This window comes from Zea mays, chromosome 5 (assembly GCF_902167145.1).
Source record: "Zea mays cultivar B73 chromosome 5, Zm-B73-REFERENCE-NAM-5.0, whole genome shotgun sequence".
Classification (NCBI taxonomy): domain Eukaryota; kingdom Viridiplantae; phylum Streptophyta; class Magnoliopsida; order Poales; family Poaceae; genus Zea; species Zea mays.
In genome coordinates this window covers 92,842,911-92,870,245 of record NC_050100.1, presented here as the reverse complement: position 1 = coordinate 92,870,245, position 27,335 = coordinate 92,842,911, and the positions used below count along the sequence as shown (strand labels likewise).

Sequence of the window (27,335 nt, the reverse complement as noted above, 5' to 3'; positions counted from 1 at the left end):
TTGTGGTGATCCTGAATCTTACCCGAGGGTCCGGTCCGTGCACATAGGGGTCCGACACTTCCCATGGGGGTCCAGACCCACTGTTGATATCCTGGGTTATATTGTCTTTCCTACGACCATGTGGCGGTCCTGGGGCCGACCACGTGGAGGGGTTGGGCGCTGTTTACGACGCGACTAGAGATAGCCACGTAGGCACCGTGCCTTCACACTGTAGTAAGGGGTACCCCTGATTCAAGGTACCGACACATATCTTTCTAACCATAGCTCTGAATTTAGTGGTTCTCGAACCCACAATCTCGTAGCAACGCGTAGAATATTCTTATACAATTTGTTCTTATGTTTGGTGTGATGTTAATTTTTCCTATACCATGTTTGTTTGTATTGCTACGACTAGCGCGAGGTTACGAGTCACCAAAGAACAAGTTGGTACCTGGAATCTCAAGTCCCAAACAAGTTGTGCCCTTGATCACTTCTTTTTCCCCACTCATGTTCTTATTAATCATAATGATCTACATAGGTTAATTTTGATGGGACCCAATAGATTACCCTAGTTTTACTATCTTTATATGTTGTTTACCACTAAATCTTTGGGTAGTACCTGCTATTGCTTTATGTGGTTTTGGGTATAGAGATACACATTACTATTCATGATTATACTTTTATTATCAGTTGTTATTTACTGTTCATGATAATATCATTATGTTAATTGGAAAATGGAGAACCACCTGAGAAAACAGTGCTACCACAAGGGTGGTATGGGACGCCCTTGGTTGACTAATTAGTAAAGCTAGTGGAGGACTACCTTACCCGAAAGGGGCAAGGGCAGTAGGGGAGTGGTCAGTGTAGGGAGGCCCTTCGGTTGATTTTGCTGCGATGGCGGTCAGGCGAGGGCTCCCTGCATTGGAGCTTCCTAGAAACTGTAGCGGGTTTTCTGAAGCTAGTGGAACTTTGTAAAGGCCTCGTAGTGTTACCCTGCCTCACCTCCTCGGTAAATGTGTATGGGAAGTCGCGATCCCTTGGCAGATGGGTAACATGACTTGTGGGTAAAGATGTGCAACCTCTACAGAGTGTAAAACTGGTATACTAGCCATGCTCACGGTCATGAGCAGCTCGGACACTCACATGATTAATTTATGAAACTAAATTCAATTTATCATATGCATTGCATCGCAGGTGTTGTTATCACTTTTGTTCTACTACTTAATTGGGTTGGTATTTACTTATACTTAGTAATTGCTAATAAAATTTTGACCAACTTTAAAAGCAAAGCTCATCTTCAACCATCCTCTTTGGTAAGCCTTACACTTCACGTGAGCTCCCACCTTTGGCGAGTTCATGCACATTATTCCCCACAACTTGTTGAGCGATGAACATATGTGAGCTCACTGTTGTTGTCTCACACCCCCCACAGGTCAAGAACTTGGGTTGCTGGATCGTTGTCTCCTTATGATGTAATTATTTATTTATTTTGTACAAAACTCCTATTATATAGTAAAGATGTGACATTCGTTTCTTTACCACTATTCATCATATATGTGAGACTTGGTCCCAGCACACCTAGTGTTTATTTCGTGCCCGAGTTTTGGACCACTAAAACCCGGGTGTGACAATTGTTGACCATATGATAATATTTATTTATCTTCCAATTGGACCTTTATTTCATAATCAACAACTATTTCATAATCAACAACCAATGTATATCCTCAAGTGCTTCTTTTTCCTTAGTGGCTACACAAGTCACAAAAGAGATAGGATTTGAAAATAATATGCACTTGAGATTTAGTTGTTACCACCCTTGCTACTATCTCCAAATATGATTTATACATTCATTATCGAGCACCCAACTTGATTCATTGAAGGAGTGATCCTATAAAACAAGTTTAAGCTTCATATCTTGGTACCCAATTTGAATTGGGTCTTTTGAGATTAGTAGTAAGAGCCTTGAGTACCCGCACAATCCATATTGTGGCTTTCTTTTTGTGTAGGCACCCACATATACTTGACAACCATCTTACATGGTTTCAAGTCAATATTGAATCACACTGATAAAAGCTAGAGTTAAGAATAGGAGCCTTTTCTCCTTTTGTTATATGATTTTCTTTCAAATTGCTCTTCAAGCAACCTATCTTGATCCTGTTATGAGGTTGGATGGGTTGCCGCCAAGTGCCCTTCTTTCATGATTGTTTCTTAGGGGCTTCTACTTGGCATTACCTTTTCTTGATACATCATTGTTTGAAGGTCGTCTTCTTGATGATGTACCTAGCTTGACCTTGGGTGCACCTAGCTTATCAAGGTTAGTCGCATAAGCATTCATATCATATCTTAACAAATGAGGACAAGTTATGCATGGAATTTACAACTTAGTGATCCAATTCAGTGTGAAGCATATGAATACCGATTGAAGTAGATTTCTAAGATATCAATATATAGGTTTCCAAAATTTAGGAGTATGGATCACTAATTGCACCTTTTATAGTTTAAAAATCATATCCATGTTAGTGCATATGTATGTGATGAATATCAAGAAAAAGGATTCTTATGCACTTTTAGATTTAACGAGAAGGGAATTTTAAACTGCATCAAGAGTAGCTATTTAGAAAACAAAGATTACAATCCATATGAATGAGATACAAATTACCATTTTGGATTGTCTCAGTATAGCTTACTCAAGGGAAACTTATTCTCTAAGTGTCACACCCAGATTTAAGGGATAAAGCTGGGTGCATCTCATATGTGCGCCAAAGAAGAACATCACATATAATGACAAAGTTTATAGAGATAAATGTCACAAGTATCATTATTACATAGCGGAATTCTTACAAAAATAAATGATAGCAATAAAGCGAACTAAATATTATTCCTTGGAGCCATAAAGCTGACTAGGAGACGCAACGTAGATAAGCTCGTATTCCTCATTGTAGCGCTCCTCTTGGATCACCTGCTCTTCACCTGTGGGGGGGGTTTATATATCTCAAGAGTGAGCTCACAAAAGATCATAGCTCAACAAGTTATGGGGAATAATGTGCATGAACTAACCAAAGGTGGGAGTTCATATGAAGTGTAAGGCTGATCAACAAATAAGGGTTAAAGCTGAGCAGTGCTTTTAATAAGTTGGTCAAATTTTATTAGCAGTTACTAAATGTAAGTATATACCAAACCAGAGTAATAATAGATCAAATTAATAATAAACCACAATGCGATGCAAATGATGAGTTAAATTTAATTCCATAATTTACTCATGTGAGGGTCTGAGCCGCTCATGACCGTGAGCACGGCTGATATACCAGTTTTACACTCTGCAGAGGTTGCGCATCTTTATCCACAAGTCATGTTACCCATCTACCAAGGGGTCATGAATCCCATACACCTTTACCAAGGAAGCGAGGCAGGGTAACACTACGAGGCCTTTACAAAGTTCCACTAGCTTTAGAAAACCCGCTATAGTTTCTAGGAAGCCCCAATGGAGGGATCCCTCGTCCGACTGCCATCGTAGCAAAATCAACTCGAGAACCTCCCTACATCGACCACTCCCCTACTGCCCTTGCCCCTTTTGGGTAAGGTAGTCCTCCACTAGCATTCCTATTAGCCAACCAAGGGCATCCCATACCACCCTTGTGGTATCACTATTTTCCCGGGTGGTTCTCCATGTTCCAATTAACAATATGATCTTATCATGAACAGTAAATAACAAATTGATAATAAAAGCATGATCATGAATAATGTGTATCTCAATACCCAAAACCACATAAAGCAATAGCAGGTACTACCCAAAAGTTCAGTGGTAAACAAGGTATAAAGATAGCCAAACTAGGGTGACCTATTGAGTCCCATCATAATTATTAAAAGGAACATTATTGGGTAAATAGAAGTGATCAAGGGCACAACTTGCCTTCGATGAGCTCCTGCTCAGCGGTCTCCACCTGTTGAACACCTGGGTCCTCTATGGCTTGTTCATCTACTCACAACAATACCAACAAGCATAGTATAGGAGAAATTAACATCACACCAAATAATAGAACAAAATGCATGATAATATTCTACGTGTCGTAACGAGATCGTAGGAACAAGAATCACTAAATTCGGAGTTACGGTTATTGAGTTACGATTTTCCGAAGTTATTAAGTGATTGCTATAGATTAACCCAAATGAATAAATTTAATCTATGTTTCATGACTAAATAGAGTTACCAGGTGATAAATAATATTAAAACAGAATTAATGCAACTAGAATGGATCAAAAAGGAGGTGAAATAAATTTTCTATGGATTAAACAAGTTCCTGGAATTATTTTTGTACTAAAAATCAATTTCTATATTCATTTATCTGATTTAGTAAGTGTCTGGACTGCGCATGATATTTCTAAAAAGGTCAGGGCCCATCCTATAAAATTCTAGGGCCAACCAGTAAGTTCTCAACACTCAGTGTGGACGGCGGGTTAATTCCAGTAAAACGTAGGGGTTCTTTAGTAAAATAGACGCTGCGAAGGGGTATGCGTTAATGTCGACCACACGATCCGTAATCTACACGCCAGATTAGATCAGTGCCCCTGCGAAACGGCACGCAACTGAGAGCTCTCGGATCTAAATCGTACGGCTCACAATACATCCACGCGGTGCTCCCACCACAACCCCTTAGATCACCATCCAGCGGCCAGGATCACACTCGTCGAATCATTACCTTAATTCTAATTGTGGCCACACAATGGTGAATCAACGGCAGAGGAGATACCGGGGCTGCGATCTAATATGACCGTTCGCTCGGAATCCTACAGTTGCGTACACATCGGTCGAACCATTACCTAGCGTCTAATCTCAGCCATCCACCCATGGATCGACGACCGAGATCGCACGCCCCAACCGGTGACGAAGCACGACGACAGCGCCCGGTTTCCGCGGCGGTGCCATAGATGATGCATGCCCCTCACCGAGCTGATGACCTAAACTTAACGCCGGTACACGGTAAACGATGCGGAGGTGGTGACGAAAGTATCTGGGAAGCTTCATACCTAAATTTGGAGTGAATCACCCACGACCACGGCAACGTGCGGATCGACGAAGGCTTGATAGCTCCGACGAGCAATCGGCGGTGCCCCGACCAACACTCCCACCCCGAAAGGTCACCAATGTGCGCGAGTATTGCAGTCGGTCTTTTCCCAGCCTAGAGCTCGACGGTTGACGACGATAGCCCTAGCCTTCCCCGTGCGGCAGCGACCGATCCACTCTCTCGTCGTGAGCGGTTAGTGGTTGGGTTATAGCGGCCAAGGGAGAGATCAAGCCCCAAGCCACGATTTATGGCCCCCATGAATCTCGACCGCAACAACCCCTAGCTGGAACCCGGCTAGCCCACGCGATTGGCGCGGTTTCGTTGCAGATGTTGCATTCGTATAAGGAAGGAGGAAGGCCTGACTCACTAGACCCAGTGGGCAGTGGGAGGCAGACATGGCACACGCGTGGTCAGGTGAACAGCGAGCGACTGAGATTGGACGGTGGGACCCATGTATCGGAGAAAACTTCGGTATTACTGCACGCACGACTAGCGGCTGACAGTGGGTCTGGGTTGTTAGTGGGGCATCTGTGCGGCGCCCGCTTACAAGATCACAGGGGATGGGCCAAAATCTCACATCGCAGCCCAACATAGGCGATTCCGTTTTTTCCTTTTCTTTTGTTTCTGATTTAATTTCTAGTTCCCTTCCAAATCCAAAAATCAAACTAAATTCAATTCCTGGTTTTAAAATTTGCCGCCAAAAAATTATGACATGAGTAATACTTTCTACCACTTGTAATAATATTATTTATCTGCTAGTATTGTTATTAGTATTTTTTATTCTTTTAAATCCTTGCTCCCATGTTTTTCCAAATTTCAAATTTGAATTTCAAGGATAGAGTTGTGTTAATTGTATATTTGGGTTTTATGCACAAACAAATAAACTCCAACATGATGCATAGATTATTTATATGTCATTAGTTAATTATTCACTTTAAGCATGTTCCCTAAAAAATCTCATGAATACAAGGATGATACACACCAAGATTTATTCATCTCTTATATATTCCAAGGTTGGGTATTACACTAAGTCACAAGATGTATAATGTGCTCCCTTTATATATGTGCATCAAGTATTTGAATGACTTGCTAAATACACTTTCAATTCAGTTAAGAGTCTCATGAGGAGTACATTACATATCATGGTCAAGGCATGACAAATTTGCAATGGATTAACTTATCCCTAAGAATACTTATCACCAGATAGAACATGCCATTTGTTATACCAATTTGAAAGATCTTACTATATGTGGTGGCGTCATCGTTGTATTCTTCTTTTCATTATTTGTGGAGACTTCCTTCTTTAGCTTGTTGTCACTTTTCCTTTTAAAACTAGTCGAAAACGCACTTTGAAAAGAGGTATTAGTAGTACAAGGAAGTATTTAATGAATGATGATATTTATGAATGGCAAACAAATCATCATTTCTGAGGCATAAATTAAATTCTTTTTAAGTCAATGCACATGGAGGAGTGAATTAACAATATGCACCAATTTACAAATTTAAGCCAAAAGAAATTTAACCTTCATATTGACATTTCTTTCCATAAAATAGATTATTACCAATTGAAAGAATGCCACTTGAAAGGAACTATTATTGATCACATACCAAATGAAACAACTGATTCCATACCTTTGCCTTGAGCATTTCTAATCGTTCTTTTAGGTGAACATTAACCTTTAATGATTGTGAATTTACCAATTGAAAGAGCACAATTTCTACTTATGAATTTCCATGAAATAGCTTAAAAGAGATTGCATTAGAAACACAAGCAATAGTTTCCTATTTAGCAACCTCTATTATATGAATGACATGAACCTTGCTAAAATAAGGAAACCTTGTGATATGAATTAAATTACCCTTATAAGCATCATGCATAACACAAATTTAAACAAGGTGAAAATAGCATGATTATTTAATTAAGTTTATATGGCAAGTTTAATTCATAGCATGGTGAGTGATTAATGTATAAGACTCAAAACCAATTTAAACAAGAACGAATACATCACATAGTATTGGATTGATCTTCTTTGAATGTTGAATGACACATTCCATGTGAGAAACACATTCTCATGTTGTGAGACTACATAAACACTTAGATAGAAACATTAGTCTCACAACTCTAGTCATATAGAGAATTCTCCTTTTGATAAGTGCTTTAAGAATTTGAATTTCTTACATAACACTCTATCCATTTAAGAATTCGGGATAATCTTCTTTATGTCTAGGTCATGGCAATAATACGATAATTCATTTGAAGTATGCCACAAATTAATTATCATTAATTAAAGTATGTAGATTGCCACATATAAAAATAACTAATATGCAATCTAACATATGATTGGAACTTTTCCAAGACAAGGTAAAATATTGTAAGTTCATTCTCAAGTGCTTCATTTTTCCTTATGTGGCTACAAAAGAATAAAGGAATATACTAATTAAAAGCAATGTGCACTTCCCTTAGTTGTAGGCCTTTTGCTTGATTCCCACAAAGTTTTAATCCTTATTCCCTACAACACAAGTTCTTGCTAGAGATGAATATGAAGTTAGTGATATAAAAACTTAATTCATCTTTGGGCCAATCTTAAAAGAATAGTCAATGAAGATTGATAGCTTGAGATAAGAATTGAGTTAAACTGCTCAAGCACCCCAAAACTTCATATCATCTTTGGGTATCTGCAAAACTTATTAAGTATATTTTGGTACCCATCTCATGATGGGTCCATCAAGGTTAGCCAATAAGGACTTAGGCACCCAAATAGCCTTAGTCCTAGAATGTGGTGAACTCATCACCTTTCTAGCACAAGAGTCAAATTTGGGTCTCCTAAGCATATTTGAAAGTATTGACAAGTTAAGCTTAGGAGTTTTACCCTTTGTACAAACCTTGAATAGATGACCTTTTTTCACGGCAATTGTAGCAAATGCGGTGCTTGTCTTTGCAATGCATTTGCCTTTTGATTTCATCCTTTTTGATGGTAATCTTTCTTGATCGTGCAAGGTCTTGGTTCTTCATGTGGAGGCATGAACCAATTTCATGACCCTTCTCCTTGCATCCATATCACCTCCTATCGCTTCTCATTGATCTTTCTTTGTTGAAGCACATAAGTACATTGTTAGAGCAAATAATATGAGCATTAATTTTCTCACCTTGAGTCTTGCTCATGTCCTTCTTGGAAAGCTTGATATTCTTTTGAAGGGGTTTTGTGCATGCTACTGTTGTCCCCTTCTCAAGCTTTTTCACCCTTCAATTGAGTCAAGCTCCTTCTTAGCATCTCATTTTCTTCCTTGAGCTCGTTGTTTTCTTTTGCATAGGAAACATTACTTGTTCCTGAAAATTCTAGCCCAATGGAAGATTTGCTTTCTTGAGAGCAACATTTGTTAGCACATGATAATATAGTTTCTATTTGAGTACATGTGCATATGTGAGGTTGGTATGATTTCAAATTAGTTAACACAACCTCATGAGCCATTTCTAACATGATATATGAATCCATAAATTTATTATGAGAGCACACAAGCATATTATGTTTTTCTTGCAAAGATAGATTTTCAATATTTAGCTTTTCTATTGTGTTCTTGAGCATAGCATTTTTATTTTCTAATTGAGCAATATATGATGAATGATTAACAGCTTTAATTTGCTCAATTGAAATGTCTTCATACCTTTGGACCAAATCATCATGAGAGCACTTTAGCTTCTCATGCTCTTTGGTCAACTTCTCTAAGTCTTCAATTTTTCTGATGAGGAAATCTTCTTGCTTATGAAGCATTTCTCTTTGTTCTTCTGCTCTTTTCATGAGTTTGAGCAAGCTCATCTGATTTTTCTTGCTTAGTTGAGCGAAGAATTATTGAACGTCATCCTCATCTTCACTATCACTTTCATGCTCCTCCTCATCCTCACTTTCACTTTCACAGTCACTCCCATTAGCGACAAAGCACATATGAGAAGTGGATTTGAAAGACAAACCTTGTGAAGAGGTGGATTTGTTGTTTGGTCTCCATCGATCATTTTCTTCTTCTTCAATCTTGTTCTTCGCCTCATCTTCCTTCATTTTGAGGAACATCCTTTCGGTGATTCTCATGGCAAGGTCTATTGCCCTAGATCAACATTTGCACCAAAAAATGAAGTCGAGGCAACCTCAACTTTTTCAAGCTTAGAAGCACTTTCGTTTCTTAGTCCCCCTGACATGACCTTTTCCTCACGTAGTTAAGTGTTAGAACGAGGATTAGGCTTTGATATACCAATTGAAAGTTGACTAGAGTGGGGTGAATAGGCAAGCAGAAACCTTTTCAACAAAAACTAGAAACGAACTGGGTAAAACCGGTTCAATCGATGTCAAAACCGGTTCAACTGGTTTGCACGAGCTCAACTAAAGAATGAGATATAAAACTGAATTGATCTCAAAATTCACCCTGTTATCTTTGTAAATGAGATGTCCTAGATGATCCACATGGTTTAAAGTAGTAGATCTGAGAAAGGCACTTCTCAAAATCCACACACCAAAAAGATACGGACAATTCTAACACGGAATGGTGAGAGAACGAAGAACACGAACAAACATAATGAACAAGAACACAAGAGACACAAGATTTATCCCGAGGTTCGATCACACCACAAAAGGTGCCCTACTTCCTCATTGAGGAGCGCACAAAGAGTCGGGTCTCTTTCAACCCTAATCCTCCCTTCGTCGACCACAAAGGTCAAGCTCACACACTAATATTTGCTCAAACGAGCGGGTAATACAAACTTTCTTATGGTATTCCACAAGATTTGGAGACTCACAAGAGACACCTAGTCGTCTAGGAGCTAGAAGCACAAAAATTGCAGCTCTCAATCTCACTCAAAGATTTGTTCACTCAAGCCCACACACTAATCTTGGCCTTCACCTTCGCCTGGTCCCTCGAAGCCCTTTCCTTGCTATCTTCACCCTGTCAAGCCATTCTTGAGTCACATCATATTGAGCATACATTGAGAGAATCATTTCTTCAATATTGTGAACCTTGAGCAGTTATAGTGTGGGTGGCTTTGCACACATGGTGTGTCTGGACCCCTCTGGTCAATGGCGTCCACGAGTCCTAGAACACGTGGCGTGCTCGGACCTCGCGCACGACCGACGCACACCCGTACCCCATTATAGTTAGCGAAGTGGGCAGACACTAGAGCCTCTTGGCTTCGATGGGAGCCTAGCGGATAGAGGTCGCCAGAGATACGTGCCGCAACTAGACCCTACCAATAGGTCTGGTAGTGAGGCATTGCATGATGGGATATTGGTTAAGTCTTGGCACCTCCCACGTGGTCACGTGATGACGTGACACAAGTCTCGACCACGCCCACAAGGTCAAACATGTCGAGTGATTTGAACTTCTTTCCATTACAACAAGACGGTAAAAACAAGTCACTCGGAGAAGCGTTTAAAACACGGGCTTTTTCGTCCCTTCCGCCTGATTGGTTCCGAAGCCGAGCTCGCCTCGTACTACTTGCGAGGTTGCAGCCCATAAAAGAAAAAGCGACCTGACAACTGACACTGCAAGCAGCTGGATACGAAAAAGCCGGGGACCACCTGGGGCTCTGGTCAACCTTGTCAAATACGGATGCGTCAGCGTCACGGTTCCGCTACTTCATTCATTGTCTGTACTTTACTGCTCCTCCTCACTTCATTCATTTTAGTGGTTTTATTTACCATATACATATACTCTACCGCCAGCAGTAATTGAAGGCTAAAATGCTCTCGTGTAGTATGAGCTAGCATTTGGAAATTGGAATTTTCAGTCCATCTCAAATGCTCGCGGAGTCGTGATTTCTCAAAATCGCATATACAACGAACAGTCGTACAGTACGCACTAGGAGTGGTACCAGCAGTAGCGTACTGTAGGACAGTAGGAGCATGAGTGAGTGCATGACAGACAAAAATCCATTAGGGGGGTGTAGAAGGTCCAAACCAAAAGATGGCCGGAGACGCACGACTCCCGAGGGGGACGACCCGTTGCCACCTGCCAGCGCAAAGCTATAGCATCCGCCGAGACCAAGCGAGGCCAACCCGTCGTTCTCACCGGTTTCAAATTTAAATCCTCCCTCCAAATCACCCACCAATAAACAACAAATCGTCCACTAGTCACTGGTAACTGGTCACTCACTGCTCACCACTCACCAGTCCGTCCGGCGTCCACACCACACCCCCGCCCCGCGTCTCCGGCTTGCCAACAGACAGAGCGCCTGCACGGCTGCACTGCACCGCGCGCTACTGCAGCCTCGTCTCGTCAGGCCACGCCCGCTCGGGGATGGCGACCGTCCCAAACCCCAAGACGACCAGGGCCAGGAGGGAGCCGGCGCTGCGTCCCCGAAGCAACAACGTCGCGGCGGCTCCGGCTCCGGCTCCGGCCGTGGCGAGCGTCAGGCGCGGGCCGGCGGCATCCGCCGAGAAGGAGAACCAGCCGCCCAAGAGCCTCGGCCACGGGAAGGCGGCGGCTGCGGCGACGGCCGCCGAGCCGCCGAAGCCCGCGGAGCCGGCGCCGGTTGTAGCGCCACCTCCGCCGCCGCTGAGGCCGTCGTCGCTGCAGCTCCGCATGAAGGACGAGGCGGCGGCGGCGGCGCTGCCCGCGTTCGTCGTCGGGCCCAGGGGCAGGGAGCTGCTCCCGCCGCCGTCCTCCAACTACGAGGCGTGGGACCTCTCCGACAGCGAGTCCGCGCCGGCCTCCTCCTGGGCCACGCTCCCCAACAGGTACGCCGCCTCGCGCCGCGCAGCCCGGCCCTCCGCGGCACCACGCACGCAGCAGCTAGTAACGACGCCTTCCCCCCTCTTTCCCCTGTCCCTGCATGCAGGGCGCTGCTGTGCCGGCCTCTGCCTCAGGACGTCGGACGGTGCACGTGCGTCATCGCCAGGGAGGCGGCCACCGGCGCCAGAGGCGTCGCGCTCTACTCCCTCTATACCAATGTGAGATAGTGCAGCCTCCCAGCTGCCTTGTTCCCCAGCCTCTGCTAGGCGATTCGAGGCTTATTACTTCAGTTTCCTTCGGGAATGGCGCGCAGGAGGGGCAGGGGCGGCAGGACCGCAAGCTGGCGGTGGCGCGGCACCGGAGGAGGAGGGGCAGGTCCGAGTTCGTCGTGGCGCAGAACCAGGACGGCATCTTCTGCACCGCCGACACCAGCTTCCTCGGCGCGGTGCGCGCCAACCTGGTCGGATCCAAGTACCGAATCTGGGGCCAGGTACGTACGTCCGCGGCTCAAATCATGCTTCGGTCCTGATTCCGTTTTTTGAGCGCTTGGTGAGCGGATGCGATGCTCATGGCTGGCTGGCAGGGTGACGAGCTCAAGAACCAGTCGAAGCGGCTCCTTGCCGTTGTCGCGTAAGACCCGCACCGCACCCGACCGACTTCAAAATACATCAGGGACCAGATGCTCCCTTCCGGAACGCTCCTTGACCCACCAGAGTTTTGTTTTGGTTCCTGCAGGTTTGCCCCCACCATCACCACGCTCACCGGGAGTTTCAGGAGCTTGAGGGCATGGATCCCCAAGAACCAGTCCATGCAGCTCAAGGCAAACAGTTCTGCTCAGGTAGGTTCAGATGATTCTTTTTTTTCCCCAGCATTCAGCGAGCTGATTTGGAATCAGGCCGATGGTTCTTAGTGGCTGTGTAAGTTTTGCAGATCCAGCATGTCAGTGGGCTCCCAAAGGATTGGCAGGAGAAGAAGAGCAGAGCTGACCAGTTGTGCTCAAGAGCCCCGTTCTACAACCATGTAAGGGAGTTCATGGCAGCTTGTTTGATTCGTATTTCGGAGTGGTGGCATACTAATAGGCAAGCCGATTGTATAATGTATGTGCGTGTTGACAACAGATGACAAAGCGCTACGAACTGGACTTCAGAGAAAGGGCAGGAAGGATGGGGTACAAGGTGCAAACATCGGTCAAGAATTTTCAGATGACTTTGGAGGTAGCAGCATTTCATTTCTGTGGCTCATACGTAGCACGTATCAGAGATCATCAGATCCATAACACACATTTAACTTTGCTTGGCAGGAAAATGGGAGGCAGACGGTGTTGCAGCTTGGTAGGGTTGGCAAATCCAAGTACATAATGGACTTTAGGTAACCAAAAAAAGAATCACACAAAATTACTCCAGTACATAGAAGTCGGTTCCATCTCAGAAAAAATGTGTTTTTGCAGATACCCGCTGACCGGCTACCAAGCGTTCTGCATCTGCCTGGCATCGATCGACGCGAAGTTGTGCTGCACCCTGTGAAATAGGGAGCCGTTCGAGGAAGAAGTGTTTGTTTGTTATGCTGCACTCTGTACTTGCAGCTTCTCCCCTTGAGAAGGCAATTGAATAATAGACCATGCTATAATGTGCGATTATCCTTTTGCAACTTCTGTTGCTTAATCGGTCAAGCAGTATTTACCATACTTGAGGACAGCGTGTCGCAAACACATCGTCAGTTTGTAATCCCCCTTTTACACTGACGAAAGCACCGATGGGAAGGCACACCTGTAGCATTTCTATACTGAATGTAAGGCAACATGTAACATTGCACAGATAAACCAATTCAAATGACTGTCAGCTCCATATCAACTCTGAGTAGTCCACTCGGAACTTCCAATCTTGGTCAATGTGGCTCAGATGTTGACGAAAGGCTGCCAAGGTTCAAAAGAAAGATAGTTTACAAGAAGCGTAAGCAACCAGAGGATGGCAGAGTTCTCTCACCGCATGAAAACTACTCCTGCTTAATACTCCTCACCAGCCTGCTCAAGAAGATAGTTTGCTGCTAGCTCCTCATTCCTGTCGCAGGCAAAGAATGCTTCGATAACACGTGCTCTGTCGAACCCCATGTATTCCTATGCGATCTCAAATATGCACGAAGTGGGAGGATAGTAGAGTTCAACAATGTCGTGCATACCCGTCCAATGCCTCCTGCTCCTCTGCTGTAACACTAATAGCATATTTCAAGGAATCGGGAAGAAATGAGATAACACTTTCTGTTTATAAAATCGGTAAATAGCAATTTACAAAAAAGACAAGAAATCTATGACAATTGTGGTGATGAAGCAGACAGAACCCGAACAAAAGGGAAAATAGTTAAACTAATCAAATAAGAGAATGCTTACCCCTCTCCACCTTCAAATGGCTCATTTAGAAGGTAACCAGGGTATAGTGGTACTTGGAGACCTACCTATCCGCTCAGTTACCTATAAATACCTCCACACTGTACATGGATAAGACACACATAACAAGACGCTATAGTTTCCTACCTACTATTTTGTTGTGCACCTATGGTCATCCATTCCCGAGTGATTGAGCCCACCTGTCCACGTGTTAGGTAGTCCCAATAGAGAACCCAACCTCATGAGGAACCCTAGTCATAGTTGCCACCACCACCACCTCTTCCCCAGATGGCTATTGAGCAGATGCTTGAGATGCAAACCCAAGTGTTGCAAGTTATGGGTCAAGCTATGGTCATGTTGCAATAAGCCAACCAACAACCTCCACAACCCGTTCATGTACAACTACCTTAGATGCCATGCGACAAGTGTGGGGAGTTCATGAGAGGACATCCACCCACCTTTGCCCACTCTATAGATCACATGGATGGCGAAGACTAGCTTCGTGTAGTAGAGAGAGAGAGAGCTACACACCGCCCAGTGTGATGATAGAGAAAAGGTTATGTATGGTCCTCGCCGTTGAGGGGAGCTGCACAGTCTTGGTGAGAGTCTTACCTCACCACCCATGCCAACTTTGATGCAATTACTTGGGAAGAATTCAAAGATAATTCCTGAAGGTATTATATTCTAGAAGGATTGATTATTGTGAAGGAGTTCTTAGCACTGAGGCAAGGAGCTATGTCAGTTAGCGAGTATGGGGACAGATTTCTGTAACTATCCTGCTATGCACATGAAGAAGTCAACACAGATGCAAAGAGACAATACCGGTTCATAAGGCTTAGTTGACTCTATGCACTACCAACTCATGAACCACACGTTTCCTACATTCCATCAATTGATCAACAGGTTCATAAGGCTTGGTTTTCTGAAAGCAAGTCAGCCTCTCATTCTGCTTCTCCTCCATCTCCAGCGCGAGTTCTTCAAGCTCCTTCTGTTGAGCACCAGAAACGACCGCGCGTACGCAGAGTCAGTCAGGGTTCCTAGTTTCTCGCGGGATTTGTTACCTAAAACCGTGGGATTAGCTCAGGAAACAGTTTGTAGCGGATCTAGACCTTCCCCTTTATATAGATGAAGGGCTACACCGATTAAACCCTCAACAATCGATCAAATCAAGTATATTCCTCGTTTTACTTATGCATTAGGAGTAGTTTTAGTTTAGCTCTAGGTTAGCCCTTCCCTACCCCAAATTCTTCGTTTCTATTCGGCTCTACGTCGATTAGAGGTGTCTAGGGTGGCCTACCGACCCTAAACAACACCTAGAATCTCTCCTCCCCTGTTGGGTCTATGCTTCGTCGCCGAAGGTCTTATAGAAAGAAGTGATCCTCGGATGAAGCTGTTCGCACAAGATAGCCGAAGGTGCCTTTTCGCAGAGCTTCGGCATTACAAACCGACTTAAAGATAGAATGACCTTTTAGTCCATAAAGGTCTGAGTCAATGTTGTAAGTTCTTATAAGGGGCATACTTGTAATTCCTCACAGGCTGCGTCCTGTGCCTATAAATAGTGAACAGTATTACGTTACTGTTCACGCATTTTTTCTGACATTTGCAATCGCATTTCTCGGAATACAACCTTTGTCAAGGCATAGGTATCATTGTATTTTATGATTCAATATATTAAGTGAATATTATATAATGCATCTGTGAATCATTTATTCATTCTTACCTTTTATTTTACATTATTCTACAACGTTTATTGAAAGTTTATTACGAAGGTTCAACTTCGTAATAAGACGCTTATCAACCTTCGTCTAAGATCCATTATCCTCAAAGGAATAATGCTTCGCGGACGAAGGACAGTATCATTTAACATTCAATGTTGCCTTGTTCTTAATTCATAGCATTTGAGAACAAGTCCCCAACATTGGCGCCCACCTCCGGTGAACTCACTTCCACTTTTCCGAGCTGATGGCTTCGTTCAACAATCAAGCTGGAGTTGCTTCGGACCCGAAGCTGGTGCTCCCGATCACAGGTGGCTCGTCCTCAGAGCCAGCTAACAAGAAGCAGAAGAAGGAAGCGCAGAGAAGAGTACAGCATGTTGGGGTGCAAGGACCCTTCATCAAATCAAGATGGTCTCACATTCCTATTACCTTCTCTCAAGAGGACCTTCAGCTCAAAGATTACCCACACAACGATGCCATGGTTATCTCTTGTGTTATCAAAGGATTTCTGGTTCACAATGTCTTGGTCGATACAGGCAGTGCAGCTGACATCATATTTGCTAAAGCCTTCAGACAAATGCAAGAGCCAGAAGATAAGATTTATGATGCTACACATCCTCTTTGTGGCTTCGGAGGAAGACAGATTGTAGCACTGGGCAAGATCACCATGTCAGTAACCTTCGGATTCATCAACAACACTAGAACTGAGCAAGTTGTGTTTGACATTGTTGACATGGAATATCCTTACAATGCAATTATTGGTCGTGGTACTCTTAATGCCTTCGAAGCAATCCTTCATCCTGCCTATCTTTGCATGAAGATACCTTCGGACCAAGGGCCTATTGCTATCCATGGAAGCCAGGAAGCTGCTAGAAGGGCCGAAGGAAGCTGGACCGACTCCAAGGCAATCCATAATATAGATGGAACTGAAGCTTGTGAACAGTACAAATTCAGAAGGGAGAAGGCAGCTTCAGCAGATCAGCCGAAGCCCATGCTATTGTGTGAGGACATAGCAGAGCAGAAGGTGCTGTTGGGCTCGCAATTATCTGAAGACCAGGAGAAAACCTTGATAAGGTTTTTATTCAACAACAAAGATGTTTTTGCATGGTCGGCTAATGATCTCTGTGGAGTAAATCGGGATGTTATTGAACATTCGCTCAATATTGACCCATCCTTCAGACCCCGAAAGCAGAGGCTTCGGAAAATGTCTGATGACAAGGCCGAAGGGGCTCGCAATGAAGTAAAAAGACTCCTCAGTGCAGGAGTTATCAGAGAAGTGAAGTATCCAGAGTGGCTAGCTAACACTGTTATGGTGAAGAAGGCCAATGGCAAGTGGAGAATGTGTATCGATTTCACAGATCTCAACAAGGCTTGTCCGAAGGACGAATTCCCGTTGCCAAGGATAGACTCTCTAGTCGATGCAGCAGCTTCTTCAGAGCTCATGAGTCTCTTGGACTGTTACTCAGGATATCATCAAATCTGGATGAAAAAGGAAGATGAGCCGAAAACTAGCTTCATAACTCCAAGTGGCACGTATTGCTATCTTCGGATGCCTGAGGGGCTCAAAAACGCTGGAGGAAGTTTCAGCAGAATGACTGCGAAGGTTCTTCAGTCTCAAATAGGCAGAAATGTGTTGACCTATGTTGATGACATTATCGTCAAAAGCACGAAGCAGGAAAATCATATTGTTGATCTGCAGGAGACCTTCGCCAGCTTCAGACAAGCTGGTTTGAAGCTGAATCCAGAGAAATGTGTCTTCGGAGTAAAGAAGGGTAAATTTCTTGGATGCTTGGTTTCAACAAAGGGAATCGAAGCTAATCCAAATAAAATCGAAGCTATACTTCGAATGGAGCCACCAACTACAAGAAAAGGGGCCCAAAGATTGACAGGAAGGCTGGCATCTCTCAACAGATTTATATCCAGATCAGCAGAAAGAAACTTACCATTTTTCGAGGTGTTGAAGTCAGCCGAAGTCTTTCAATGGGGCCCAAGTCAACAAAAAGCCTTCGAAGAGTTGAAGCAATACTTGATAGATCTCACAACATTAACTCCGCCAACGCCAGGGGCTCCTCTGTTGTTATATGTGGCAGCTTCGCACTCAGCAGTAAGTGCGGCGCTTGTCCAGGAGAAGCTTTATGGCCAGCTCAAGAAGCAAGTTCCAGTGTATTTTGTATCTGAGGTCCTTAGTGTCTCAAAGAAAAATTATACAGAGCTGGAGAAGGTATTATATGCCGTTTTAATGGCATCCAGGAAGCTTCGGCATTATTTTCAGGCATACAATATCATTGTTCCTTCTTCGCAGCCGTTGAAGGATATAATGAGAAATAGAGAAGCTACTGGACGGATTGGGAAATGGGCTGCAGAGCTCAACGAATTTTACATTGATTATGTGCATAGATCTTCGATCCAGTCTCAAGCATTGGCAGATTTCATTGCCGACTGGACGCCAGGGGCTCAGGATGAAGAAGCAAATAAAGATGCCAAAGTGTGGACAGTGTTTTGTGATGGCTCTTGGGGAATCTTCGGAGCAGGTGCAGCTGCTGTGTTGGTTTCACCATCCAAGGTCAAAACTTGTTATGCAGCAAGACTTGATTTCAGCTGCACGAACAATATTGCTGAGTACGAAGCCCTGCTTCTGGGCCTTCGGAAATTAAAGGCAATGGGAATCAGAAGGGCAATTCTTAAAACTGATTCCCAGGTGGTTTCGGGTCATGTTGACAAAAGTTGCAAGGCTAAAGATCCGAAGCTTGAAAAATATCTAGATACGGTCCGAAAGATCGAAGCATCCTTCGAAGGATTCTCTGTCAAGAATATTCCTCGAGGACAAAATGAGCATGCTGATTTGCTAGCTAAGTCTGCGGCACAGGGGCTGCCGTTACCTTCGGATGTGTTCTTCGAAACAATAAAGGCACCTTCAGTGGAGCTCCTTGAAAGAGCAGTCCTCAACATATCTCCTGTTTACAGCGAAGATTGGAGAACTGAAATAATCTCTTACCTTCAGGGTAAGTTCCTTTCAGATGACGAAGCTTACAATAAAAGAATAGAGGCAAGAGCTCGTCCGTATGTCATGATAGAAGGGGAATTATACAAACATGGAGTTTGCGCTCCGCTGCTCAAGTGCTTATCTAGAGCCGAAGGTATAGAGTTGATGAAAGAGATACATGCAGGCCTGTGTGGATCCCACATCGGATCCAGGCCATTACTTGGGAAAGTCTTCCGCCAAGGGTTTTATTGGCCGAAGGCAGCTTCGGATGCGGCGGAGTTAGTGCAAAAGTGCGAAGGTTGTCAGAAATGTGCAAGAGATCAAAAACAACCTTCGTCTTTGACACAGCTGATACAACCCATCTGGCCATTGCAAAGGTGGGGCCTTGACTTGTTGGGTCCATTACCACCGGCTCAAGGGAATCTAAAATATGTTATAGTGGCTGTGGAGTATTTTTCCAAGTGGATTGAGGCGAAGCCATTGGCCACAATAACTTCGGCCACTGTCCAAAAGTTTTTCTGGCAGAATATTGTCTGTCGCTTCGGGGTACCGAAGGCAATCACTGTAGATAATGGAACGCAGTTTGACTCCGAAGCTTTCAGAAATTTCTGTGATCAAATTGGAACGAAGATCCATTTTGCATCAGTCAGGCATCCGGAGTCAAATGGGCTCGTTGAAAGGGCCAATGGCATTATAATGACAGGAATAATGAAGTTAATCTTCAATCAACCCAGGGGAAAGTGGCCAGATCAGTTAATCAAAGTGGTGTGGAGCCACAATACAACAACATCAAGGTCTACAGGCTTTACCCCATTCAAATTATTATTCGGTGACGAAGCAATAACTCCGGAGGAAGCAAAAGCTGGATCAATAAGAGTAGTAGCTTCGGCAGAATCAGGTCCCGAAGATGCTTGCCTTGTGGAAAAGGATGCTTTAGAAGGGATCAGGCTTCAGGCCGTGGAGAATATCAATAAATATCAGGCTGAAACAGTTAAATGGCGAGATAGAAAAGTCCGGCTAAAAAATATTGAGCCGGGACACTTGGTGCTTCGGAGAGTGGCTAACCCAGATACAGTGGGTAAGCTACAGTTGAAATGGGAAGGACCATTCTTAGTAGTATCTTCGTCAAGGCCTGGATCGTACAGATTGAAGGACATGGATGGCAACGAAATTCCAAGGTCTTGGAATGCGGATGAGCTTCGGCGATACTATGTATAACATGATGTAATTTTTTATGTTTTTTCTTTTCTTTTTCATGGCACCCTTTTCCTTTCCGAAGGGGGAGAAAGGTTTTTAATGGGGCCATCATGTGTAATTTCCTTTTTTAGTCTTATAAGAGCAAAATCCCCCAAAAAATGTAAATGTAACAGCTGAGAACGCACCATCGAGTGCAGAAACTGAAAAAGAAAAAAGAGAAGAAGCTCCAAAGACGTCCCTAAGGGGATGCAGAGCTCTCAGCGAAAAGTCAACGCTGGTACCGTCTAAGTAAAAGACGAAGAAGCTCCAAAGACGTTCCTAAGGGAATGCAGAGCTTATACCGCCTAAGTAAAAGGCGAAGAAACTCCAAAGACGTTCCTAAGGGAATGCAGAGTTTATACCGTCTAAGTAAAAGACGAAGAAGCTCCAAAGACGTTCCTAAGGGAATGCAGAGCTTATACCGCCTAAGTAAAAGGCGAAGAAACTCCAAAGACGTTCCTAAGGGAATGCAGAGTTTATACCGTCTAAGTAAAAGACGAGGAAGCTCCAAAGTCGTTCCTAAGGGAATGCAGAGCTGATGTGTGGTTGATTCCAAGGAAATAATGGTTGAGTGTGGCTTCGGTTATATGCTTTGGACATTCATTCGCACATTACATCATAGCATTTGCATTCATAAGCATTCATTCATAGCATTTGTGTTCCTAAGTGGTTGCTTCGGCAAAAGGAAGAAGTGGTCTTTTACGTTCCGTTATGTACAAAAAAGAAAAAGCTTCGGCAAGAGGAAGAAGCGGTCTTTTATGTTTCGTCATGTACAAAAAAGAAAAGCTTTGGCAAACAGAAGAAATGGTCTTTTATGCTTCGTTGTGTACGAAAAGAAGGGAAGGTGTTTTTTCGCCTTCGGCTCAAAATACTGATTTCGTCCACATCAAAGCGTCTCAATAAAAGGGTAAGAATATATTACAAGGTATGAACAAAGTTCCTTGAGAATAGATTAATTGTATTTACAAAAAGTTGTTACAAATTCTCCTGAGTTTTTTCTAGTCTACTCCTATTAATCTTCGTCAGGTTTCTGCTTCGGCGGCATATCCTTTAAGTATCACCTTCAGCTTCGTCATCCTACATGAATCAAGGTATCCCGAGTAAAAATCAAGTGTGAAGGAGAAGGTAAGTACAAAGTATGATTTCTTACTGGTTCAAGATGACTTCGAGCTTCGTCCCCAGCCTTCTCTCGCCCGCCTTTTGTCCATATCATTTTTATGAATCTATTTGAGATGCTTCGGGCGAGGTCAGGAATGTCGTCGAGAATTGATGGAGACAGGGCGAAGTTGGGCCTGTTGACAATCTTTCCATGCTCGCAGCCAGCCTTCAGGAATGCTGCAGCAGTACCCCGAGAAGCTACCCAGGCACAGAAGTCACCGTGCCCAGCTATAACTTCGTCAAGTTCTTCAATTTCAGCTTCGATATGATCGAAGGCTTTTGGTAAATCTTCATCCGAAGGGGTAAATTTCCCGCTGCTGGCTCCAACTGAGTAAAAGATCTTCTTTAGTTGTTGGATACAATTGTTGCTAAAATTCAAACATTTATCCTGAAGGCTTGTTAATGATTTCTTCAAATTTGAGTTGGCTTGGACTTCGGCTTCAAGTTTAGAATTAAGCTCTAGCTTTTCTTGTTCAAACTGTTTTGATTGACCGATAAGCTTCGAATTCAATTCTGATATTTTAGCTTCGGTCTCTGCCAGCAAGCCTTCGGTTGATTGAAGTTCGAAGTCTTTCTTTTCGATGATGGCTGATTGTTCTTTTATTTTGCTCTCTAAATTTCCAATTATAGCTTCGTGTTTTTTGTCCTCCAAATCCTGCTGCATCTTCAGAGCTTTGCTCAGTAGCATGCTCTGCACAAAAACAATTTTCGTTAGTAACATTTTCATTATCCAAACCAATAAGGAACAGAGAAAAGATTGTTTACCTTGAAATTGGAATAAAATAAGCTGCCGACGATATGCTGTCGTCGGTAGCGGCTGATATCTGTCTCTAGCTTCGGAAAACCGATACTCTTTGACAGAGTACCGATGACCTTAGCTCCGGTTTGGTCTCGAATGCAGCCTAATTTTTCATCGTCCACACCTCCGAATAGAAGAGCTCCTGGCCTGTATCCGCAAGATTTGGCATAGTCTTTTAGCTCTTCTATTTCGTCCTCCGAAAGTTTTTGCCCAATTAAATTTTGAAATGTGTAGGCTTCGTCGTCCGAAGCGACTTCGGCTATTTCTTTCCCCTTCTCAGGCACTGCGGCCATGACTTCTTTAGCAGCAGCGGCAGCTTCTTCTGCAGCCATGTCTTCTAAAATTTTGTCGATATTCTCAATGGTAGTCTCTAAGTTCACATTTTCGGCTGTAGCGGCTTCGGTAGCCGCGACCTCCGAAGGTGCGACTTCGACGTTTGTTGTGTCTTCAGTAGCTGCTGTTTTCTGAATTGATACTCTCGGTGGCGTCTTGTCAATAACTTCTGTTACGGCAATAATTCTTTGCCTTTTTGCTTTGGTTATCTTCGTTTTTTCCGGCTCCGCCACCTTTTGAAAAAGCTTCGTCAGTCGAGGCCCTAATGGACTTAGCTTCGTGGGCATGAGTTCAGTCATTACCTTTAGAATTTCCTCCACGTCGCTAGTAGAAGGTGGTGTGGGGGTCCCCTCTTCTTCGGATAGTTTTCGCTTTGGAGTTGATATTTTCTTCTTTTTTGGTGGTTGTTCTTCATCCTTGTTTAAAGCTTCGGCCGCTCTTTTTCTTCTCTGGCCCTCAGCACCCTTGTTCAGCTGCGCATAGTCAGGATATTCGAAACCCAGTGCATCAAGCACTCGGTTCAGCCTTCGCTTCGGACGGGTGCCGAAGGCTGCTGTCATCAGTTGATCTTCTTTTTTCGAATAATTTCCAAGAATTTCATTACACATCACCTCAACTGTATCCAGCCACTCTTGGCAGGGCTTCTTAAAATATTTCTTGAATTTGAAGTGGTAAGGAAGCCGGACAAGATCCCCTTCCTTCTTCTCCCCCTTTAACTTTGGCATTTCCCATTTTTTCAGAGTAGGGAAGACTTTGAATGCTAAGAATTCTTGAACCAGATCCCTGGTACCAATATGCTCTGCAATGATTCTGAATTCATCCATTGCCCGTTGAGTTTGACCCTCTGGTGTCATGTTGCAGTGGGGTCGGGTTTCTCCGAAAGTTAGCTCGAGTGGACTTTGCACAAGCTTCTCCTTGTCCTCATCAACCTTGACATAGAACCATTCTGATTTCCAGCCTGCCGGCCATTTGCTTCGGTAGCTGATTACAGGAAACTTTGCGGTTTTCCGGTAGGCAAAATTGTAGCAACCGAAGTTTTCATGAAGCCCATCTTTTCTGGCCTTTGTTTGATAATGCAATTCATGAACTCGACAGAAACTGTCAGCAAAAGGCTCCACTGCTTGGCTTCGGAGGGCCCAAATATAAACGCTAAGCCTAACGATAGCGTTAGGAGTTAACTGGTGAAGGTAGATGCCAAACCTCTTCAATATCTCCGCAACAATCTCGTGAACAGGGAATCTTAGCCCAGCCTTTAAAAAGCTTTTGAAGATGACAACCTCGTCCTTCTCTGGCTTCGGGGTGGTCTCTTCTCCCCCGAAGCGAAGTAGCTTCTTCTGATCTTCACTGAAAAAACCTGCTTTCACCATCTTGGCGAGATCAACCTTTGAAACAGTCGATTTTCCGAAGTCTAGGTGGCTGGGTTTGCTGGGCATGGCAATACGGTAGTCATCTTCGGAGTCGGTTTCTTCAATGTTCCCTTCTCCTTCGGCAGCTGTCGGGTTTGCTTCGGCAGCAGGCATTTCTTCCGCAGTCACCAGTCCGGAGCGCTGCATCGCTTCGGAGATGGGCACAGTCTCCGAAGCTTCAGTTTCGTCCCCCTCACGCTCAACCCTAGCTGTAGAGCGAACTCTGGCCATTTAATTATGAACTTGTGAAACTTTGATACTTTTTTCTCCGAAGCAGGCTTCAAGATGGAGCTTCGTTCAAATCTGACAAACAAGCTTCGGCGATGGTTAAAAATTTTGGCAGCAAAACAGTGCAAATAGCAGTAAATGCTGTGGTAACTTCACACCTACTCGTCTGTTTATATAGTGCCGCAGGTAAGAAGGTGAAGTGCCAGGAGTTTTACACCAGGCGGACACCCGCTCGCACTCGCTGTACGGTGGACCGCAGTGACCGAACAGTAACTCTGCAAGGTGGGGCCGCTGCGCGCAGGGAAATCCAATCGTTTCTCGACAACGAGCTCAGGGAAGGTGTTTTTTGAGACCTTCGGCGCTCTGAAGCTTAAGAAACTTTTTTTTTCACGGATCAAGCTCGTTACGAAAAACGATCTAGCACCGCGAAAGGGGCTACTGTTGGGTCTATGCTTCGTCGCCGAAGGTCTTATAGAAAGAAGTGATCCTCGGATGAAGCTGTTCGCACAAGATAGCCGAAGGTGCCTTTTCGCAGAGCTTCGGCATTACAAACCGACTTAAAGATAGAATGACCTTTTAGTCCATAAAGGTCTGAGTCAATGTTGTAAGTTCTTATAAGGGGCATACTTGTAATTCCTCACAGGCTGCGTCCTGTGCCTATAAATAGTGAACAGTATTACGTTACTGTTCACGCATTTTTTCTGACATTTGCAATCGCATTTCTCGGAATACAACCTTTGTCAAGGCATAGGTATCATTGTATTTTATGATTCAATATATTAAGTGAATATTATATAATGCATCTGTGAATCATTTATTCATTCTTACCTTTTATTTTACATTATTCTACAACGTTTATTGAAAGTTTATTACGAAGGTTCAACTTCGTAATAAGACGCTTATCAACCTTCATCTAAGATCCATTATCCTCAAAGGAATAATGCTTCGCGGACGAAGGACAGTATCATTTAACATTCAATGTTGCCTTGTTCTTAATTCATAGCATTTGAGAACAAGTCCCCAACATCCCCGACGGGGTCCCTCTCGGGAGCAAGATTCAGGCGCCATCGGCGAATTCCGCTGCCCCTGCGCATGCGCGGACCGTCCGGCCTATAGGCGCGGACCGTCCGGCCTGTCAGGCAGGGAACCCGAGCCCTGCGCCAGGTCGCGGACCATCCGACCCCTGGCCGCGGACCGTCCGCGCCTGTGCAGAGAGCACCGTCGCAGGTTCTCAACACAGTGATTGGTGCCCGGATCGGCGCCAACACACTTTTTGGCGACTCCGCTGGGGAAAGGTGTCTAGATGTACTAAAAATCAGGCCCTCAAATGGCCGGTTCTAAAGATCACACCGATATCTCCCAAGACAATATACCGAAGCCAGCTGTTGAAAGTCTGACGGCCGATAAGCAACAACAATACGAGGACTACATGCATCAAGTGAAGGAGAAATTCTTATCAAAATACACGGTGGATCACCACCAGAAAGTTGTCAAACATGGAGAGACCGACGTCGCATCTCTTCTATCTTCGCTTCAAGTCCCCAACGTAAGTAAACCCAACGACATCCAATATATTGAACAATATGTAGATCAATAGTAGAATCTAATGAAACAACAGATTGGAGGGTTAGAAGAATTAATTAGAAAATTAACGCGTACGTTGGAAAAGTCTGTTGCTCCTAGTTTTCCATCATATGAAACTAGTAACAGGATATCTATGTCTAATACATCGGCGACAAATGGGGATTCACAACCCCAGCCATTATATGGTATGCCGATGAACTCATATCCAGGGAAAATATCACCACCGTCGTCCCTGCTTGGCAGATCGGCGCCCCTGGACATGGTCGGACTGTTCGAGCTTTTGGCCAGATAGTCCGGCCCTTACGCAGACCGTCCGGCTTTCCCTGCCGAACAGTCTGGGACCGCACCAGGGCTACCGCGTGGCGCCCCAATATTAGCGAACACAACCGGCCAGTTCGGATGTACCACCGTATAGACCGGATACGCATACGCAGAACCTACTGTCGCACACTACGCACCAAATTATTACACACCACAACAGCAGTATGTTCTGCCCCCTACATATTTAAACCACAGCACGTCAAACGATCACATGTCGATCAACATTATCGATCGGTCACGGCAAGATGGTCGGCATAACAATGCTCGACCGAATGAACCCCATAGCCTAGGGTCTGGTGGTTTGCCACCGGGCGCGATGGAGAAAATTAGGGAAGAAATGATTGAACTATTTCGAGATAGGCTCGGAGTTAGTGTAGCTAGAGTGGGACAATCATATCAGAAGCCATATGATCACCGGTTTGACATTGTCCCATATCCACAAGGGGCAAGGATACTGGAGTTTTCTAAATTTTCTGGTGAAAATGGGAGAAGCACACACGAACATATAGGCCAATTCCTAGCACACCTAGGCGAATTGGCCGATGGGGAAGCATTTCGTGTTCGTTTACTTTCTTTATCCCTTACTTGTATCGCTTTTGCATGGTACGCCGCCCTGCCTCCTAATTCCATTAATTCCTGGAATGATCTAGAGAGTAAATTTCATGAGCATTTCTTTTCCGGGGAATATGAATTAGGGCTAGCTGATTTAGCTTCAGTTCGATAGGGACGCGAAGAATCGGTTAACGATTATATCCGGAGGTTCCGAGACACTAGAAACCGATCCTTTTAGATCCATGTCGCGGACAAAGAGCTAGCAGTGCTGGCTTTTAATGGGTTGCTATCCTACTTAAGAGAAAATTAGATGGGACATAGTTCTTTTCAATAGCTCAGCTACATCAGCGGGCTTTAGCCTGTGAAAGCCGATTTAAAGAGACATCAAAATCGGCCGCCTGTACTATACATCTAGTAGAGCATGATAACTCAGATGATGAATCCGCAGATGTATATACCGCTGAGTTTGTTTGGCCAACAAAGGCCAAATCTTCTGCATGTTCTTCCTTACAGCCGGTACAAAAGAATCGACAAGAAGAGATTAAATTTACCTTTAATGTTGCCAAATGCGATAGGATATTTGATGAACTACTAAAAATGGCAACATTAAATTAACTCATACTATTCCTCCTATGGAAGAATTAAAGAGATGTGCTTAAGTGGCATAATTCTTTTTCCCATGCCACCTGTTGGGGGCCTTCGTCTTCCGAAGGTCCTCAAAAACATGACTAACATGCTTTCCAAGTATAAAATACTGTCACAGGGACCTTCGGCTTTGAGATGAAGGTGTGCACGACATGAAGGGCGCGATCTGGGAGAAGGATGGATCAATTCCGAATCTACGAATGAAGAAGCTTCGACTTGGCGCAAGGGCGGTAATGGAG

The 27,335-nt window shown here is 44.1% G+C and overlaps 1 protein-coding gene across 1 annotated transcript; it reads left to right on the top strand.

Moving 5' to 3' along the window:
• Positions 1-11,197: 11,197 nt before the first annotated feature.
• Positions 11,198-13,663, top strand: LOC100501242 (uncharacterized). The gene is made up of 9 exons (NM_001196016.1): positions 11,198-11,761; positions 11,863-11,974; positions 12,070-12,246; positions 12,340-12,386; positions 12,492-12,594; positions 12,687-12,776; positions 12,875-12,970; positions 13,057-13,124; positions 13,204-13,663. The coding sequence occupies exons 1-9, from the start codon at positions 11,322-11,324 to the stop codon at positions 13,277-13,279; spliced, it is 1,209 nt and encodes a 402-aa protein (NP_001182945.1). The 5' UTR covers positions 11,198-11,321; the 3' UTR covers positions 13,280-13,663.
• Positions 13,664-27,335: the final 13,672 nt, after the last annotated feature.

Excerpts from the sequence above, each read along its gene's own strand:
- LOC100501242 (NM_001196016.1), top strand. The coding sequence starts at position 11,322 with ATGGCGACCGTCCCAAACCCCAAGACGACCAGGGCCAGGAGGGAGCCG. Across the intron at positions 11,975-12,069 it reads TCTACTCCCTCTATACCAAT|GAGGGGCAGGGGCGGCAGGA; the intron begins GTGAGATAGTGC and ends AATGGCGCGCAG. Across the intron at positions 12,387-12,491 it reads CGGCTCCTTGCCGTTGTCGC|GTTTGCCCCCACCATCACCA; the intron begins GTAAGACCCGCA and ends TGGTTCCTGCAG.